General features: G+C 38.6%; 1 protein-coding gene across 4 annotated transcripts in view; it reads right to left on the bottom strand.

Annotated features, from left to right (window-relative positions):
* Positions 1-20,825, bottom strand: part of SPC25 (SPC25 component of NDC80 kinetochore complex) — a 50,305-nt gene that overhangs the window by 7,775 nt on the left and 21,705 nt on the right. For 2 of the 4 annotated variants that reach the window (XR_008482137.2, XM_002749297.7), the window contains exons 1-3: positions 9,696-9,808; positions 8,764-8,910; positions 8,598-8,663 (exon numbers count right to left, since the gene is read on the bottom strand). Coding sequence is in view for 3 of the 4 variants with exons in the window: in XM_002749297.7 (XP_002749343.2) it covers positions 8,598-8,663; positions 8,764-8,899 (202 nt within the window). In the remaining variant the exon portion in view is untranslated. Of the gene's footprint in view, positions 1-8,597; positions 8,664-8,763; positions 8,911-9,695; positions 9,809-20,825 lie in introns of those variants that run through there. The other 2 variants (XM_017973424.4, XM_017973425.4) reach the window with 1 other exon arrangement.

Below are 20,825 nucleotides of genomic sequence, written 5' to 3'. Positions count from 1 at the left end.
GCCCAGGCTAGTCTCAAACTTGTAGGCTCAAGCAACCCTCCTACCTCAGCCTCTCAAAGTGTTGGGATTACCAGTGCAAGCCACCACGCCTGGCCAACAACCAAACTCTAGAAGATGGCTTTACACAGTGCTTTGAGGAAGAAGGCTCACTCTAATGCTATATAAATTATTTTGGAACATACCAAAAGACAGAAATAAGTGAAGGAAGACAGGTGGGCAGGCAAAGCTTACAATGTAAGCATAATTCTAAAATGAAAACAAAAAATTAAAGATAGGCCCTCTGCCCACAACCATATAAACTAATCTCACTTAAAAACATTAGGTACAAAGATGCTCAATAAAATATTAACTTACATGAAAAATAATCTACTAAGAGCAAATATAGTTTATTCTAAGGATTTTATATACTGAAGGTATATCAGGAAAATCCATCACATGAATAGGAATTGAGGAGACATTTCATATAAATTCAGCATCTACTCCTGATACTGACTCTTAAACTACAAATGGAAGGACATTTCTTTAACAATGCAGAAGCAAATCAAAAACCTTTCAAGTCCCATAATAAATATTTGGCATTTCCAAAAGGAATAAAATAGATGCTGGCTAGCACTGTTATTTAATATTTTCACTATAAGTTTCTGGCCAACACAAGATATTTAACTAGTAAAACTATAAGAAAAAAAGAACTATTTTCATTATATATAGACAATAGACATCTATCTAGAATACTCAGAAAAATCTACTGAAAATCTAGCAGAATTTGTGGTACTACACACCAAGAAAATCAATACATAATACCAGTGATTAATATATAGGTGAGAACAGATGTTTATAATAATATTAATAATGGCAATATTAGTTTTTGCTGTTTTTACTGGTTTTATTAGTTTTTGCCATTCTGTGCTATTTTTAAGTACCGTGTTATTTTTAAGTACTGGCATACCTTGGAGATATTGCAAGTTCTATTCCAGATCACTGAAACAAAGAAAATATTGCAATAAAGCAAGTCACAAATGTTTTGGTTTCCCAGTACATAGAAAAGTTATATTTATACTATATTGTAGTCTATTAAGTATGCAATAGCATTATAAAAAACCCAGTGTATATAATTAAAAATATTTTATTGCTAAAAAGTGCTAATAATCATCTGAGCATTCAGCAAGTTCTGAACTTTTGCAGAGGGAGGGTCTTGCCTTGATGTTGATGGCTGCTGACTGATCAGGGTGGTAGTTGCTGAAGGTTGTGGTGGCTGTGGCTATACTAAGACAACAATAATGTTTGCAGCATCAATCAACTCTTTCATGAATGATTTCTCTGCAGCATACAACGGTGCTTGACAGCTTTTACCCCTGGTAGAACTTCTTTCAAAATTGGAGTCAGTCTTCTCAAACCCTGCTGCTAATTTATCAACTAAGTTTATGTAATATTCTAAATCCTTTGTTGTCAAACAATGTTCACAGCATCTTCAACAGGAGTGGATTCCATTCCATAAAACCACATTCTTTGCTCATCCAGAAGAAGCAACTCCTTACCCATTCAAGTTTTATCATGAGATTCCATGGTTTTAGTGACCTCTCTCTAGCTATGAAAGTCTTAGATGGCATCTTCTTCCAATAGAAAACTGTTTCATATACATCAAAAATCTGTTCATCAATGATCTTAGTGAGATAACTTGCTGTAGCTTCTACATTATTAAGCACTGCTGCTTCATCTTGCACTTTTATGTTATGGAGGCTGCTACTTTCCTTAAACGTCATATACCAACTTCTGCTAGCTTCAAACTTTGCTTCTGAAACTTCCTCATCTTTCTCAAGTCTTCATAGAATTGAAGAGGGCTAGGGTCTTACCCTGGATTAGGCTTTGGCTTAAGGGAATGTTGCAGTTTGTTCATCTATTCAGGCCACTAAAATTTTCTCTACATCAACAATAAGGCTGTTTCTCTTTCTTATCCTTCGTGTGTTCAATGAATTAGCACTTTTGCTAACTGGCACAAGAGGCCAAGCTTTTATCCTGTCTCAGCTTTGACACACTTTCTCACTAAGCTTAATCATTTCTAGCTTTTGATTTAATGTTAGAGACCTATGATTCCTTTCAGTTGAACACTTAAGAGGTCACTATAGGACTATTCATTGCCCTAATTTCAATACTGCTGTGTCTCAGAGACTAGGGAGGCCCAAGGAGAGGAAGAAGGACAGAAATGGCTGGTCAGTGGAGCAATCAGAAGTCACTCAACATTTATCCATAAAGTTCGTCATCTTATATGGGTGTCATTCATGGCACTTAAAACAATTACAATAATAATGTCAAAGATCACTGATCATAGAGCACCACATGAAATATAATAATTACAAGTTTGAAATCTTGTGAGAATTACCAACATGTGGCAGACATGAAGTCAGCATATGCTGATGGAAAAATGGTGCCCATAGACTTCCTTGACACATGGTTGCCATTAATCTTTAATTTGTAAAAATTACAATATCTGTAAGTGCAATAAAACAAAGTATCCATGTATCAAAATACTGCTTTTTACATCTGTCTCACATACTGGCCAGCACTCATTACTCCTTCTTGGCTTTAATCCCTCTACCATCCCTGCCTTCCCCATGACCTTGTCACTATCTGTACAAGTTCTTCTTGCCCTAGCGCTCTTAAACACTCAGCTTCTGCAACTACCCACTCCTTTCTCACACATATGCTCAAAATAAAAACAACAATGCCTGTGCATAAACCTGGTCAGACCTCTCTGCTGGGAAAGGAGTAATAATGGCAGGGCCATTTCTTCCTGTTTGTTGGAAGAAAGATACAACTTCTGCAACTTGGGGCCCATTGCCCAGAGATAGTGTCCCCAAAGTGCCAATCAAAGGGCTAAATAAGGCAAGAAGGCACAAAAAGCCTAAGAGCTCTAGGGCAGAGATTACTGAGGTCAAATAAGTAATGCCAGTAGAGCTCATGTGGTGCTTTACAATATGCTTATAAATTTTTGAATTAGATTTAGTTTTACTAATACTTAAATGAAATCGAAACACTTTAAAATCAAATGCCAATTAATAATACCAGTAGTCTAGAATTGTATCAAATAAACCAAACTATCTATACTGTCATTTAATTCCAGTATCAGAATTATAAGTAAATATATGCTCTAAGAATGAGTAATTTTTTTCTCAAAGTTAAACAAGAGTTAGTCCACCACCGAGTTTATGAAGACTTTAAATGCCATAAATCTTCAAAAGAGAAATACACTATAATCTGTTTCCCAAATTGAAGTGAGCAAGAATTCTCAGTGCTTGAACAACATCTCTCAAGACAAGCATTCCTCAGGCAACAGGGAAATCTTGTTTATAGAGGCAACAAACAGAAAATTCAGAATCAACCTAGATCAAGAAATATGTAGTAGGCTCTGTTTAAAAAAAAAACTGCAAAGCTTGTCTGAGACACATATTTGATCTGGATATATAAAGAGATATTTTATGCTTCTAAATATTATAAGAGACATGCCAGGCCGGGCACAGTGGCTCACGCCTACAATCCCAGCACTTTGGGCGGCTGAGGCAGGTGGATCACGAGGTCAAGAGATCGAGACCATCCTGGTTAACATGGTGAAACCCTGGCTCTACTAAAAAAATACAAAAATTAGCTGGGCTTGGTGGCGCACGCCTGTAGTCCCAGCTACATAAGAGGCTGAGGCAGAAGAATTGCTTGAACCCAGGAGGCATAGGTTGCCGTGAGCGGAGATCGCGCCATTGCACTCCAGCCTGGGTAACAAGAGCAAAACTCCGTCTCAAAAAAAAAAAAAAAAGAGACACGCCAAACAAATGTTGACATATTTTGGAAGTTAATATGATAAATGAAATGCCAAATCAATGTTCAAGAGGTTCATTATTTTCTAAACAGTGCTGAAATCCAAAACAAATTCTTTAGTCTTTTACTACTTTTTTAAAGAAGAGGAAAAAGACTCAGCAATTCAGTAACTTGCCCAAAGCTGCATTTGCTAGGATGAAATTAATAAGACTGCATTCAAACTCAGGTCTTGACTTCAAAGGCAATGCTTTGCCTATTAAACTATTCTCCTCCAACAATGAGTTACCATTTTAATCTCAAGAGGAAGACACAAATACAAATTCGTAAGGAAAAAAACATAAGAGAGAGAAAAAGATGAAACACAGAATGCAGATTAATAAATATGAAAGATAACCTCAGATAAATCACAGAAATGCAAGTAAAGCAGTAAAATTTCAATTTTCATTTATTGCAACAATGTTTACAAAAATAATGACATCTTGAGAGGAATGCAAAATGCTAGGGTCCTTCTGGAAAATATTTTCGACATTGTAAAATAAAAGAGCCTTAATATTCATCTCCTTTGATCCAGCAATTTCATTTTTACAAAGTTACCATAGGGAAATAGGATATGTGCAAATATTTATATATAAAAATTCTTTTTCAGTATTTATAATGAAAAACTGAAAACATCCTCAATGGCTAACAAGTAAATGATCTTTAAAATACGGTAGGTCAGGCCGGGCATGGTGGGTCACGCCTGTAATCCCAGAGCTTTTGGAGGCCGAGGCGGGTGGATCACAAGTTCAGGAGTTTGAGACCAGCCTGGCCAATATGGTGAAACCCTGTCTCTACTAAACATATAAAATTAGCCGGGTGTGGTGGCAGGCGCCTCTAATTCCAGCTACTTGGGAGGCTGAGGCAGGAGAAACGTTTGAACCCGGGAGGTAGAGGTTGCAGTGAGCAGAGACCATACCACAGCACTCTAGGCTGGGCAACAGAGCAAGACTCCATCTCAAAAAAATAAAATAAAATGGTAGGTCAGTAAGATGGAATGTATTTTCAAAAAAATTTAGTTATGTGGGAAAGTACTCTAAAAGTTGAAAAAAAAGGATAGTTATATCAATACCATGAACATAATTATGTTAAAAATCTACACAGCTCATGAAAAATAAAAGCTAGAAAGTCATTTGGTTAAATGTGGTTCTCAACATTACAGGTGATATTTTTTGTTTACTTTTTTGTATGTTCTAAGAATATGAACATGATCACATATATTATGTCAAGTATAATTTAAAAATAAACATCTTACTAGAAAGAAAATGCTACCATTTAAAGAAAAGTATTAAGTAGAATTGTGCTACACAGGAAATCCAGATTGAAGTCAAAGGTCTCAACTCTGGTCCAGCTCATCAGTTGTTACCCAACGACCTTGGTCAAAATCACAACTTTTGAATCTCTTTTCCTCATTTGTAAAATGGGGATAACAATTGCTACTCCATTCACTGGGGTTAGAGTATCCAGTAATAATAATACAAAAAGTTTTAAACTAGTGACACATAAATACCACATATGAGAATGTTTTTATTACAACATTTGAAGAGCTGTGTGAATTTGTGGCCAACAGAAATATAAGGGCCCTTGACGCTGTGTGATTATTATTGCATGTGTACACAGTTAGCTGTCTTATTCCCAGGACGGACATTTCAAACTTGCACTCCTATTTGCGTTTTCACTCCGGTGCAGGTCAGTATGGTACAATGGAAAGAACACAGACACTTGGTTGTAATCCTAGATCCTCTATCTACTCCCAGACCTTAGGCAAGTTTCTTAACCTCAGTGAGCTTCAGTTTCCTCATTTGTAAAACAGGGATCATCTTTGTCTTAGACAGACTTCAGGATTTATAATAATTTAAAAGCCTGCCCATAGTAAATGCCTCTCAATTTCAACAGATGATTTTCCCTCTTGTGATAATTAGCATTTATGGCTCCAGAATTTTAGGCTATTTTGTTTTCTGCAGTATCTTCCTAGAAGATTACCTGGTATAGAGCAGTAGCTCAACAAATATTTGATCAGTGAATGAATTCCCTCCACCTTTCTTATTCCCAAAATAGTATCCATCTCGGTCTTTACCTTACTGCATCTACCTGTGACTTCCAATGTTGACAACACCCTTTCTTGTTTATTTCCTCTTTCAGTTTTGGTGACCTTCCCTCTTACGTCCTCTGTTCTCCAATTCCTAATTCTATCTTCCCTGGTCCTTTCCATTTACCCCTCTCTCAAATTAAAGAGGAAAGGTAATGCTTTGAAGATGAGTGAAGCTTCTGGAGTTAATCTGATGATGTGGGGCAAATCACAATCTCTCTGGGACTGCAATATCAGTAAAATAGGAATAATAATAATAAATAACAGCAACTCCGGAGAACTGTCATAAGGACTGAAGGAAATGGTCAATGTGAGGCATGTAGCACATTAGCTGTCACACAGTAATGAGTAAATAAATATTATTACTGTCCAAGGCTATCTTCTTTTACTCTACATATTCTTCCACAGCTTCAACCCCCCAAATACACTACAGACTCACAAATCCCTATCTTCAGCAAAGACCACTCTCCTGGCTGGCCTCCATATGAATATATACATTGCCTACCAGACATCACCACCTGAAGACTCGCTGCATAATAAACTCAACATATTCACTCAACACATTTAAAATTGAACCCATGTATGTTTCCTTCCCACCCATAAAAACATGCTCCATTACTCTTTCGATCCCTTACTTAGTAAATGCATCACCACTGATTCATACTCCATGTAAGAAGGAATCAACCTAGACCACAACACACTCTCACCTTCAGGCCAACAGTCATGAGTCTAACCCCTCAGACCTGTCACGGGTGCAAGCCATCCTCATTATGTGCCTGAACTATTACACTAGATTTTTCCTTTAACTGTCCCTTTATGGGCAACAATCTTATTCCCCTCCTGTTTATTGTGTATGACTACTAGAGAGCTTCTTCTGAAATATAAATCTAGTATCGTTTTTTCAGGTGGAAATCCTATAGCAACTCTTTATCTCCTGAAAAACAAAGTCTAACCCCCTTTGCACAACATAGAATGTCCATCATCTGGCCAAACAGTTCTGCTTCCAGCCACTTCTCCGCCACTCCCCATCTACAGTGTACTCTAGCCATCCCAGAACTTATCAAGCTCTCGTGTTCCTGCCCCATTCCATGTGCTGTTCCCTCTTCCTAGAATGTAATGCTGACTCTGTTGAACGTCCCTAACCCTACTTTATGTGGTATTCTCCAAAGTAGTGTGGTATAATCAGACTGAAGGTTCAAATCATTTTCTGTTCATTATCAGCTATCTGACTTTGAGCAGGTAGCTTAACCTGTGCTTATTTCATTATAAAAATCTAACATGTAAGAATAAAAGCAGTTATCTATAATAAAAGCAGTTATACCTCTTAGGGTTGTTGTGCGGGTTCATGAGTCAATATATGCAAAGAGCTTAGAACAGGGCCTGGCACATGGTATACAGGTAATGGTTAGCTATTAAATATCCTGCAATCCTCACTGAAAAATCAAACCCTCCAGATTCTATCCTCACAGAGCATCTATTCCATTATTATAACAACAATTACAATTTTTTTTTTTTTTTTTTTTGAGACAGGATCTTCCTCTGTCATCCAGGCTGAAGTATAATGGCATGATCATAGCTCACTGTAGCCTCGACCTCCTGGGCTCAAGTTATCCTCTTGCCTCAGTCTCCTGAGTAGCTGGGACTACAGGTGTGCACCGTCACACCTGGCTAATTTTTCCTTAATTTTTATAGAGACAGGGTCTCACTATATTGCCCAGGCTGGTCTTGAACTCCTGGCCTCAAGCAATCCTCCTGCCTCGGCCTCCCAAAGTGCTGGGATTACTTTGGCTTGAGCCATTGCACCTGGCACGATATATTTTAATTGTGGTTTCCCCGTCTATATCCTCCACATTATTGTGAGTAAATTATACTTTACACATTGTTGTCTCCTTAGTGCTGGGCAATAGCAGTCATATGTTCACCAAATTAATTCAACTTGGGTAAATTATATTTCTGTTCAAGTATAAACTGATTTTTAAGAGAAAATATTGATAATGCTTTTAGATTTTTTGATTTTAGACTATATAGAGCATATCTTCACGCTAGAGATAATCTTTAAGAGCATACTTTGAGACTCACAGTAGTAAAATTTACAGTTCCAAACTTTTAATATTCTAATGCCTAGGGATCCTACAGAGGTTTTAAGAACCCAAACTCAGTATCACTCTTTCATACACACAGGCAAACAAAAGTGGTTTTCCTTTTTGCTTATGGTTACAGAGGGAATGAGAGAAGCAGTGAAAGGGCGTGGAAGCTTCAGGGCAGATTACAAAGTAAACGTGGGTAAAAGTCTAGCAAATAACCTACAGGGCTAATAAAGTCAGATGCTTTCATGGGCCACACAATGACTACCCACTTTGCTAATGAAAGAACATATGCCCCATGTAAGGACATTCCAGTGTGTGTACGTGTGTTTCGTGTGTGTATGTGTATTTTTTGTAGAGACGGGGTTTCACCACATTGCTCGGGTTGGTCTTGAACTCCTGGGCTCAAGGGATCCACCTACCTTGGTCTCTCAAAGTGCTGAGATTACCGGTGTGAGCCACTGCATGTGTATAAACAGTATATTCACACTTGTGCACACAAAATACATTGTCTTACTTGTATGATTTCATGATAGACATTTTATCTAAAAAAAAAAACCCATAATTTATACTTTTTCACATACGATTTTGATATTCCAGAAACATCTCAACCATTCTGTCTTCTTCCTTTAATTTCACAGACAGCTTTTCTGAAAGAGAAATTGGAGTGAACTTTGAATTCAGCTAAAATAACACTAAAAAATAAACTAGAACAGCAAAAACAGCACATTACAAGTTAACATTAGGTACCTGCAAATGCTTTGAGGGAGTCCTTGTAGGTATCTCTTAGTCCCGCCATCTGAAAGGTGGTGTCAGTACTTTTGAATTTATTCCAAAATTCATTTAGGCTTTTATCGAATAGTGCCAGTTCGTCCTCTACCATCATGTAACACAACGCTACAAACAGAATACACATTGCATTGTTTAAGAGTTATTGAAATCAAATCAGTCACATACTGCAATCAAGTATACAGTATTTTGGCAATTTGCCATTTGCTAGAAAATAGCAACTTATCTTTAATTCTAGGTATTCAAGGGTAGAGCAAGCCATCCGGGCTTCATTGTGGTTTAAGTGCAGCAATAATCAAGGACACCTTTACCTCCTAGCGGATTGTTAGTAGGTAAGTGTAAATGCACAGGACGCTCACACGTTCTATGATTCTGGGTTCGTTTTCTCACAAGTAAAACTGTTGATTTCTAAAACACCTTTTGAAACTCTGACCCTTTCTAATCGGAGATCAACAGGATCGCCAGGTGGCGGGCCCCTCCCATAGAATAAGACCCCACACATCTACTCTGTCTCTCTCCCCAACCTCAGAACAGTAAAAGTTAACAGTAAAATAGAGAATAAGGTGGGAGTTTAGTGGGTTCCGTCCAGAATGTATACAAGTCACCTCGGGCCTCAGTATCCTCTGTAAAAGGAGTTCCCGGGAGAATCCTGGACCCACCAGTACGTTGTGACGCTAAAAACTTCCCAGGAGGACCGAAGAGATCTCCTGCAGTGAAACCCAGAACCTTTCGGGTTCGCAGCCGCCCACTCCAGGAGGCTGTGAAACCCAAACTGCAACAAGATGCGCATTTCACAAACGCCGCCCCAAGTGCACACATTCCGCCCCCAAACTCACTTTCCCCTATCGTGACAGAAAGGCCGAAGACCCCAGCTCGGCGCCCACCTCCCTCACCTTCGCAGGCAGGCCTGAGTCCCGCCGCCTTCCCCACACCAGATCCGCGCCCACGGTAGCCAACAGCCGGACTCCAGACTCAGCTCCCGCAGCCCGACTAACTTCCCAATTTCAAACCTAGTGCACTTCCCGCCACCCGCCTCCAGGCGCATGCTCGCCTTCTGATTGGCCGAAAGCACAGACTCTCCATGACAGGATTGGTTAAGCTTACCCTTGGATTCTCGCGGGAAAAATGGGGAACATGGCATTCTGGGATTCGTATTTCTTTTCGGAGCAACAGCCGGAGTCTCCGCTGTTAATAGCGGAGTATTATTAATAGCACCGAAGAGCTCGCCCACTACGTCATTCGTCGGCTTCAAATAAAGATTTCTGGAACAAATACATATTTCTTGCGAAAGATATAAGCGTATCTTTCGCAAGAAATAGATCCTCTTCTTCATATTCACCTTGTAAAGTTGGCTTCAAATATGAGTGGGCAGAAACTTTCGAATAATCCTCAGAATAGGTTTTTACTGCTTACAAAAATAGTCCTTCTTTTCTGCTGCCCCAGTTTCTCTAACAACGTTTTTGAGGCCTAATAGAACACTATGTTACTATCTTGCAGAAGTGGAAGAAACTAGAACACTATCAAAATCACCTGCTATGTTCCTTGAGGACAGGGATGAGGCACAAGGTATTCAACAAGGATTTGCCAGAGTAGACAAGCTGCAGAAAATCTGTGTTGTCCAGGAACTCTGAAAGGTGACGTGGATTCGGCATTTGAATCCTTCTTGGTAAAGCTGAGGAAGAAAGAAAACTAGGGAAAAAACCTAAAGAACGTGCTCTCTGGGCGGGGCGTGGTGGCTCACGCCTGTAATCCCAGCACTTTGGGAGGCCGAGGCAGTGGATCACGAGGTCAGGAGTACAAGACCAGCTGGCCAACATGGTGAAACGCCGTCTCTACTAAAGGTACAAAAAAATTAGCCAGGCATAGTGGTGGGCACCTGTAATCCCATCTACTCGGGAGGCTGAGGCAGGAGAATTGCTTGAACCCAGGAGTCGGAGGTTGCAGTGAGCTGAGATCTTGCCACTGCACTCCACTCTGGGCAACAGAGCAGGGCTCCATCTCAAGAAAAAAAAGAATATGCTCTCTGAAGAATGGAAAATAAAGTTGGCTAAAATAATGGAGTCGAAGTCAAAGTTATTTTCATGTTAGACTATGAGATGTTTGTGAAATTAAAGCCTCTGTTATACACCAAAAGGTCTTTACTATACTAGTTTCTTTTCATTTTCATCAGCAACACAAATGCCAACAAGAAATAAATATGTAAAAAACCAGGGGACCAGGTACTAGCCATTTTTTCTCCGATAACTAAATTAAGACCTATGAAATCAGGACAAGTTATTATGAATATTTAACACTTCACAATATATCCAAAAGTCAGCTTGCAGCCTAGAGATTGCTATTAATACAGTTAGACATACCGTTTACTGTGATAAATTTCCTTTCATTTCCAGATATTTTCCTAAGAAATTCTGATTTTTATATATCTGATAGTATTTACCTTAAAGCAAAATTTTATGAGTTGAGCACCTCAGAACTTCAGCTGATTGAGTGCTGGTACTCATCTGTAGGATTTTCACAGCCCCAAATTAGTGAAGACAGTACTGAAGAAGATTCATGGAAGGGAGCTGGCTTGGTATCATGTTGATAAATTCCTCACCGAGTTTTTACACTGGTCTTTATCAGACTGTTGAGTGAAGATTCTCTCTTTGGGTCTTCAGCTAAGGGGAGTGATTGCCCTACCAATGTGCAGTTTTTAGGGCAGCCTCAAAGTGTCCATTGCTTTTTATTTTTTCAGAATGCTCCTCCCCAACCAGGATGTGAGGGAGAAGTTTCTCTGTCATTTGTCAAAATTTTCATTTCTGAAAGGCTGGCTGAGTAATTTCTCTCCAATTCCCCAAGGATAATTAGAGACAATCATCTCTTCTTTCTACTCAGTACACAGAATAGGGCCTCCAGCCTTCTCAGTATTAAAAAGGGGAAAGCAGACCCCCCCGACCTATTATTACTCACACAACTCCATCATCACCACCACCACCATACTTACCAATCAGGATTTATTGAGTTTCTTTTCTTTTCTTTTTTTTTTTTTTGAGACGGAGTTTTACTCTTGTTACCCAGGCTGGAGTGCAATGGCGCGATCTCGGCTCACTGCAACCTCGCCTCTTGGGTTCAGGCAATTCTCCTGCCTCAGCCTCCTGAGTAGCTGGGGTTACAGGCACACGCCACCATGCCCAGCTAATTTTTTGTATTTTTAGTAGAGGCGGGGTTTCACCATGTCAACCAGGATGGTCTTGATCTCTTGACCTTGTGATCCACCCGCCTCGGCCTCCCAAAGTGCTGGGATTACAGGCTTGAGCCACCGAGCCCGGCCGGATTTACTGAGTTTCTATTTCCTGCCATGTACTGAGTTGAGCACTGCCTTCTCTGAGATATGTGGTCTGTGGCCCAGGGTTGGGTTTCTGCAGGGTGGGGAACAGAACAATGCCACATGTATCCAGGCTGGAGGTGCTTCTGGATGGTGGTTACAGTCTTGCTCAGATTGAAAGCTCCATTGCTCCTCTCCTGAAAACTTAATTCTTTCTCCAATGGGTGAAGGATAATGGGGTATAAGGATAAAAGATCATTGTTCTCTATTGCGCATACACTTGCTGGATAGATACTTTGCATCTTGGGGCAGAGCTAGAAATGATCATGAGTAATGCTATGGTTTAGACTCTAAGTTCCCCATCTTTAAGTATAAAGTTATCTTTATCACATTCACATTTTTACTTTCAACATCCATTCACTGAGAAAATAGAAATTATAAAAGTCACTGTGGATTCAAAAGAGAAGTCTCTTCCTGAAGATTCCAGGTTAAGAACCTACAATATTGAGAATGCTTACTGCATTTAACTGATTCTTGAACAGAAACTTTCAATGTTCTAGATTTCTGAATGGCCATGTGTCAAACACTGCAATAGATAATTTAAGAAAGCAAGTCTTCTGACAACTGCTATGAAGTACAGTATCCAAAGTGGAGTCAACTTTCAATGCCAGGTTATACCTGGACACTTTCATCTCCTTCCTAGAATTAAAAAAAATAATAAAATGAAGGAAGGGCTGGGACCTTGTATCAGTCTGTTCTCACATTGCTATAAAGAAATACTTGAGACTGGGTAATTTACAAAGAAAAGAGGTTTAATTGGCTCATGGTTCTGTAAGCTATACATAAAGAAGAGCAGCATCTGCTTCCAGGGAGGCTTCAGGAGGCTTCCAAACATGGCAGAAGGTGAATAGGGAGAAGGTACTTCATGTGCCAAAGCAGGAGCAAGAGAGGTCAGACAGAGGTGCCACACACTTTTAAATGACCTGATCTCATGAGAGCTCGCTCACTGCTGCAAGGACAGTACCCAGAGGATGGTACTAAACCATTTATTAGAAATCCAACCCCATGATCCAATCAACTCCCATGACTATGCTGGAGGTCTGATGTGGTCTGGATCTGTGTGGTGGGAGGAAGTTGCCAAATTTTATCCCCCAAAAAGAAACCATAAAACTGGACCAAATTATCCAAAACAACTATTTAAGTGACATAAAAATTGAAACTAACAGATTACAGCAAACCAAGAAGCATTTATTCATGAAAAATTACTCAAAAACATTATGCTAAGTGAAAGAAGCCGAACGCAAAAGATTACATATACTACGATTTGATTTACATAAAATAAAAAAGCCAGATTCCCAGATACAGAAAGCAGTTCAGTTTTTGCATGGGGCTGGGAGCAGATGCAGGCACTGACTGCCAAAGTGCATGAAGGAAGTTTCTGGGTGTTGGAGAAGTTCTGAAACGGGTTTTGTGTCAATTACTGGCAACTCTATAAATTTACTAAAAAATGGAATTATACATTTATAATGAGAAAGTTCATAGTATATAAATTGTAACTCAATAAAAGTTTAAAACAATTTTTTTAAAAAGATGAACAATATCAGAGCTTCAGAGGAAAAATAAGACTACATTTCCCAAACACTCAGAAAACATTCAATACAGTAAGAAAAATATCCATGTTATTTTTATTATGGTAAAATACACATAAAATAAAATTTACCATCTTAACCATTTTTAAGTGTAGGATAAAGGGATGTTGAGTGTATTCACAGCACTATGAAACCATCACCACTATTCATCTCCAGAACCCTTTTTATCTGTAAAATTAAAACTCTGCCCATCAAATAACAAATCTGTCTTTCCTCCCCTCATACTCTGACAACCACCATTCTGTTTTCTGTCTCTATGAATCTGAATACTCCAGGTACAATTTTTAAATTGTCTCATAAATGTCAGAAATGAGGATTTCTTCTACAGCTTTTAAATACAATATATTAATCAATCAATGTTAATGTCTTTAGGTGTGATAATGATATTATCTCCATTATATTCTTGAATATTTTTCCCTTTCATCCTACAGTTTGCATTTCTAAATTCTACCCATATCTCAAGGCCCAGCCACTTGCCATGTCCTCCCTAAAACTTCCTAATCTCACAGACTGAAAGTTATACCTGACTTTCCTCTTTTCCATTTACTCTATCTGTTCACCTCTAAGGACACAATGGTATGTGATTTATGTAAATATCTATCTTCCCTACTACACCACAAGCTTTTTAAGGTCTGATCTATCTCTGTCCTGTGTGGTACATGTAACAGCCCATGTCTTACGGAGTCTCTTGCTTCCCAAAGTGAGAGGTTCTCCACCCAATAACATCACCATTATCTGGGAACTTAGAAATACAAAGTCTCAGATGCCACTCCATTCTTAGTGAATCAAAGACCCTGAGTCCCTGTAATCTGTGTTTTAACAAGCCCTTCAGGGCAATTGGATGAACATTAAAGTTTGAGAGCCACTGCTTTACACATACTCTTTACACAGTACTATTTAAGTCATCTATAAAAATGAACACAGCTATACAATATATTAACTCTACTGTGAAGAAAATTAATAGTACTGCTCAATGGGCAACTCTGTTGCATCCTTTAGTAATCCAAGAAAAAGTGTATAGATGTATAGGTCATGATCATTTCTAGAGAAAAGTACGTAGGAGACTAATGGAAAGGGGTACTTGGAACAGCTGTAGCAGGGTCATTTATAATGGTGTCATTATGGAATGCCGATATTTCTGGGATGCTAGCCAGAATGAAGGTAATGATTTTCTGAAAGTCACTAGGGTCTAAATTCCATCTAAAATAAATCCATTTTACATTGCAAAGTGACACTGGAGAGATCTGAAATATAATTTATTTTAGAGAAGGCAGATAAGTTTGTGGTAAAAGGATAATGACCATGCAGAGACAGTAAAGGTCAATGCCTCCAAAATAGATTTTTGTTTACTGCCACTGCACAAGTAACACACAATCTAGAGTCAAATATCTCTGAATGGTGTTGAATTACAGTGAGCACTAAAACTCAGTGATGAATGGTTCATTTTATGATAAGACATATCTTGTGGTTATATATTTGGTGTGGTGAAACATATTGGAGAAATTCTATCCTCTGTTCCACTAAGTAATACAGGCAGGGATGTACTGTGAATCAAAATCTCAGAAAAATTTTAAATGAATCAGAATGAGAACATTCTAGAAAGAACTAGAACTCTTCAACTACGGGGATGAACTAAAAAACAAGGTAGCAGTATAGGGTTTTGGGACCAACTATAGTAGTAAAAGATTTTTAAAAAACAGTAAGAGGAAGGAAGTCATTAAGACAAGCAACTCATGCTGGGGTGGTTGGAGTTATGAAGATATCTCTGAGGAAACTGGGGAAATAGGAGGATCCTGGGTATAGGTCCCATGGATAGTGCATGGGATTCCAGTGGACCTCACACTGTACTTAATTTGCTTGGGTCAGGGATTCCATTGAGAATCTGGTGAAAAATCATGGTTTCTTCCAAGAGATACATACACGCACAAACATTTTGCATGCAATTTCAGAAAGTTCACTGATCCCTAAATAAATCAATTCATGTTATGGAATGCCTGGTGACCAAAGAGATGTGGCTAAGGTTAGACCCCAAAGCACAGACTCATAAAGATTTCTTCTACGCCAAAAGCACTTTTTCTGGCACAGCAGAGTTCTGGTCCTCAAACACTTTGAGGAATCAAAAGGAGAGTTCTACTATAGCAGGAATAAAAGGAGGTGATCCCAAAGGGAATGTTGGCTGGCTATACAATTTCTGAAAACCATTTCCTAATGTGTAGGGTATTTGGCTTCATTCCCAGATGCAACAGTGAACAATTCAGACGTGTCTCTGCTCTGTTGAATTTGACAGTGACCAATTAAAACACTTAGATAACTAAATATCTAGTATGAAAAGGAAGTGGGCCAGAATAAAGGAAAAAGGAGAGTGAGAGAAAGCAGGTGAAGAATAAAAGAGAGGAGAGAACAGAGAGAGTGGGTAAGAGACAGAGATGCCCAAGTACAGAAAAAAAGCATCATAAAAATTGTGTATAAGAGCAAAATTGTATCGCTTTACCCTACTTCTACTCTGATCAGGAATTTCAGAGCTTGAATTCAATTTCACACTTACAAACTATTTGGCAAAATAAGAATAGCTAATATTAATTATTGCTATTTTTTTTTAGTATTTACCATGTGCCTTAAAAAAGATAATAAAAAGGAAATCTAAAAGGAAGAATATGAAAATAGACCAAGCTTGTATCCATGAGAAAGACTGGAATAATACAGTCCCCCAAGTAAGGCAAATGAAAAAAATGACTTAAGGTAGAAGTTGAGAAAGTGGTACATGAAGAGGCCAACTCCACACAGGAGGTAGAGGAGTGGTATAGACACCTCGTTGCAAGGGAAGAATAAATGAAGACCAAGCTTCTGAAATTTGATGTTCATAGAAACCATGTAGAAAGCTTACTAAAATGCTTTCTGGATGTTGTCTCCAAAATGTCTCATTCTGTGATCTGGAGTGGGCCTGGAAATTACATGCAGGTGGCAGGAGGTAGGCAGATGGTCCATAGGTCACACTTTAAGAAATACAACTTCAAATAGAGGAGAGTACAGGGGGATCTACCCTCTTTTGGATCTTGGTCTGGGTAGGTTGAATGTGACTTCGGTGCATCATTTGGTCAACTGATTTGGGACACAGACCTTAAACTCTAATAATCTTGGCTTTGAAATGACCCAGCTTGTCAGGCAGGCTCTGTCACTGGAGGGAAGAGCTCCAACAGAAGATTATTAGTCTCAGAAAGAACCAGTTTTCTGCATCTCCTTACTGCTGGGGCCCACATAGAATAGAAGAGCATCCCCACCCTAAGCCGTGACAATTCGAGTGGCAAACAGCAAATGGAGGAGGACTAAGGAAATGTGTAGAAACAGATTTCCCACAGGAACAAATCATAAAGTAGGTGTAAGTGCTGAGAAGCTGGGAGCAAATAGCTCACCAGTATAATGGATGAAGTGGTGTTTTCAGTTTTTTCATTTTTAAAATTTTGTATGTATTGCATTTTAATTTTAATTCTGATGTATAATTCTGTAAAATATTTACATGGTTTCAAAGTTGAATCTATAAAATAAGTATGTTCAAAGAAGTCTACTTTTTATCCCTGTTCCCTTCACTCTGTTCTCTTCTTTCCTTTATAAAATTTAAATATATATATATATAAAACAAACATATATAAAATAAATATATATTAAATAGAGATGGGGTCTTGTTTTGTTTCCCAGGCTGCTCTCAAGCTCCTGGCTTCAAGTGATCTTCCCACCATGGCTTCCCACAGTGCTGGGATTACAGATGTGAGGTAACATGCCTTGCCCCCAATTTTTTTAATTGTTTATTCTTCTATTCTATTTAATCATAAGCAGATGTGTATGTTTGTATGTGTGTACAAATACGTGTGTATATATGTTATATATGTATGTATACATATATGCATACACATACATATACACAGATCTGCATACATATTTATATATGTATGTATATACACACACACATATACACACATGTATGTATATTAGCCCTTTCTAGAATACACATTATATATATTTTCTCTAACTTAAATACACTTTCTTGACATTGCCACTATATAACATGATCTCTGTGGAGAAATGCATTTTGAATTTGCACTAACCAAATAACATAGTTTTAAAACACAGGCTCCTCATAATTTGGTGCTCATATCAACTTCGTTCAACAGTATATTCACTCAATAAACATTTACTAAATAACTATACTGGGTCTGGGGCAGTTCCAGGTTTTGTGAAATCTCAAACCCCTGTTATATGGCTTTATATAGGCCCTTCTATAAAGCCCCTGTTATATAGGCCCTTTCATTAATAAAAAGGGATAAAAACTCATGAATACATTCTAAACTATCAGTAAGAACCTGCCTTTTTTTTTTTTTTTGAGACGGAGTCTCCTTCTGTCGGCCAGGCTGGAGTGCAGATTTGTGGTCTCACTATAACCTCCACCTCTCAGGTTCAAGCGATTCTCCTGCCTCAGCCTCCTAAGTGGCTGGAACTACAGGAGACCACCACAATGCCTGGCTAATTTTTGTATTTTTTTTTTTTAGTAGAGACAGGGTTTCACCATGTTGGCTAGGCTGATCTTGAACTCCTGACCTCAGATGATCCATCTACCTTGGCATCCCAAAGTTGTGGGATCACAGGTGTGAGCCCCCATGCCCTGCCCAATGTACCATCTTAGAGGCCAGTAGGAGCTTTGCCAGCTTTGTGGACAATCGGTTTCTAAATGGGCCTGTTATAGAAACTGTGCTTGTGGCTGGTGCACAAGCGGCCAGGACCCCTTGTTTTATGGAGCTTATATTGTAGTGCAGGAGAGAGATAATAAATATATATGCTTGCCATAAATATATAATTATAAATTGTGTTTAAATCCTGGTTATGGGCTGAACTGTGTTCCCTCATATTCATGTCGAAGTTCTAAGCCCCAGTACTTCCCAAAAAGACTGTGTTTAGAAATCGGGTCTTTAAAGGGATGATTAAATTAGAATGAAACCATCAGTATGTACCTCAATTCAATAACACTGGTGTCCTTTTAAAAAGAGGAGATTAGAACACACCCATATAGCAGGGAAGACTGCGTGAAGACAGAGTAGGCAGCCATCTGCAAGCCAAGGACCAAGGCTCAGAAGAAATCAACGCCACCAACACCTTGATTTCAGACTCCCAGTCTCCTATATTTCTGTTGTGTAAGCCACCCAGTCTGGTACTTTGTTATGGCAGCCCTAGCAGACTCATACACTCCCCTAGGAGAAAACAGTGTTTGAGAGACAGCATTGTCGGAGGAGTGGTGAGGATGCTGGCCAGAGAAGGCATCATCAGTGGATGCACAGAAGCTAACATACAAAGAGACTAAAAATGGTGAACTATGAGGAATAAGCAGATTAGCAGATGCTGTTAAGGGGTGAAGGAAATCAAGGTGCTTTTGTTTCACTTAATTATCCCATAGTCAACAGAACCAGATAGTTCTCGGGAGACAGTCTTTCTAAATTAACTACCATAGATGAAAGGCTAATCACAGACTCTGAGGTGTTGAAGAGCAGGAAGTTTAATTTTTAATTGGAAGACAAAATGTATTTGATATCATTTACATCCTGATTTAACGATAAGATATTTCTGAAGAAAATGAATATTATTAATTATGTAGCTCAAACACTTTTTAGAAAAAGAATAAAGGGAAGTTATATCCTGCTTCATGGCTCATTGAAGAGATTGTGGAAATTATAGAAACTGAATATGCAAAACCAAAAAAGCCAGAAGCATAGACTCTAATTAGTGAAGGTTAATTCCTCATATAAATTGCCTTAGCACAATGATTGTAAGCCCTTATGACACATTGGAACCATTTGAGAAGTATTTTAATAGTACCAGTGCCCAAATCCCATCACCAGAAATATAATTGATTTCAGGTGGGGACACAGTTATGGCATTTTAAAAAAGCAACCCAAAAGATGTTAATAGTTAGTCAATGCATTTCTTCAAGGTAAGGTACTAATAGACACCGACGCGCAGTAGCAATGATGCTGTTAAATGATAGGACACAAAACTCCAAGAGAAGTTCAAAGTGATAGTTATAGCCTGTGAAGGCTTCTAGTGAAGTCTTTTGTCCTTGCTTAGCCCGTGGTAAGCAAATACAAAAATCTGAATGATAAAATAACAAGTAAGTTTACCGAGCTGCACGTCTGGCCACTTTGTGAGGCTTAGTTGCTTTCCCACTAATCATCCTAGACACAATCCAGCTCCCTAAACCCAACATCTCTCTGACTTAGATCCATAGCCTCTTCTTGCTACCATTCTGTTCATTCTCAGTCTACCATCGTCCATAGTCCAGGATCCAGTCATACTCCATAGCCCAGAACCAGGGTACTGGTCCATAGGACCTATGACTTGGATCCATAGTCTGTTTATGCTACCCTTCTGTTCATTCTCAGTCTACCATCGTCCATAGTCCAGGATCCAGTCATACTCCATAGCCCAGAACCAGGGTACTGGTCCATAGGACCTATGACTTGGATCCATAGTCTGTTTATGCTACCCTTCTGTTCATTCTCAGCATTTGTTTGGTGCTTTCCACTTCCGTTTAACACTCTGTTCTCAACAAACCGTTTTCCTGATTGGTCAAAAGCCCTTTGAAGTCTATTCCTATCTTTGTCACATGAATCATTCCCCATTCCTCTCAACTGTATTCTCTAGTTAATAAAAGATACAATTTGATTCTAACACATTTCTATTATCCAAATGATTTTCATTTCTGCTTTCTTGTCTCACAGTCAAAAAGCAACACATTTCTTTCTCTGTTCCATATATATTCTATCATTCTCTTTGATAAAAAAATTGAACTATTCTTATTTTACATCTGTGATCAGAAAATAATCTGTCACATCACATATTTTTCATACCCAGATATTTATTCAACCATTTTCCTCAAAGACCCAATAAAATAGAGAACCACAGCCTATCTCAAATTAAAATGCATGGCTTTCTGGGCTATTTGACATGGAATATTTATTTGCAAAGTCTTTTCACCAAACATAGAAATTGCTCATGTCTGACCTTGGAGGAAATGAACTGTACAAAAA

Source organism: Callithrix jacchus, chromosome 6 (assembly GCF_049354715.1).
Source record: "Callithrix jacchus isolate 240 chromosome 6, calJac240_pri, whole genome shotgun sequence".
Classification (NCBI taxonomy): Eukaryota; Metazoa; Chordata; class Mammalia; order Primates; family Cebidae; genus Callithrix; species Callithrix jacchus.
Note: the sequence above shows the minus strand (reverse complement) of the source record. Positions and strands in the feature narration are given on the sequence as shown.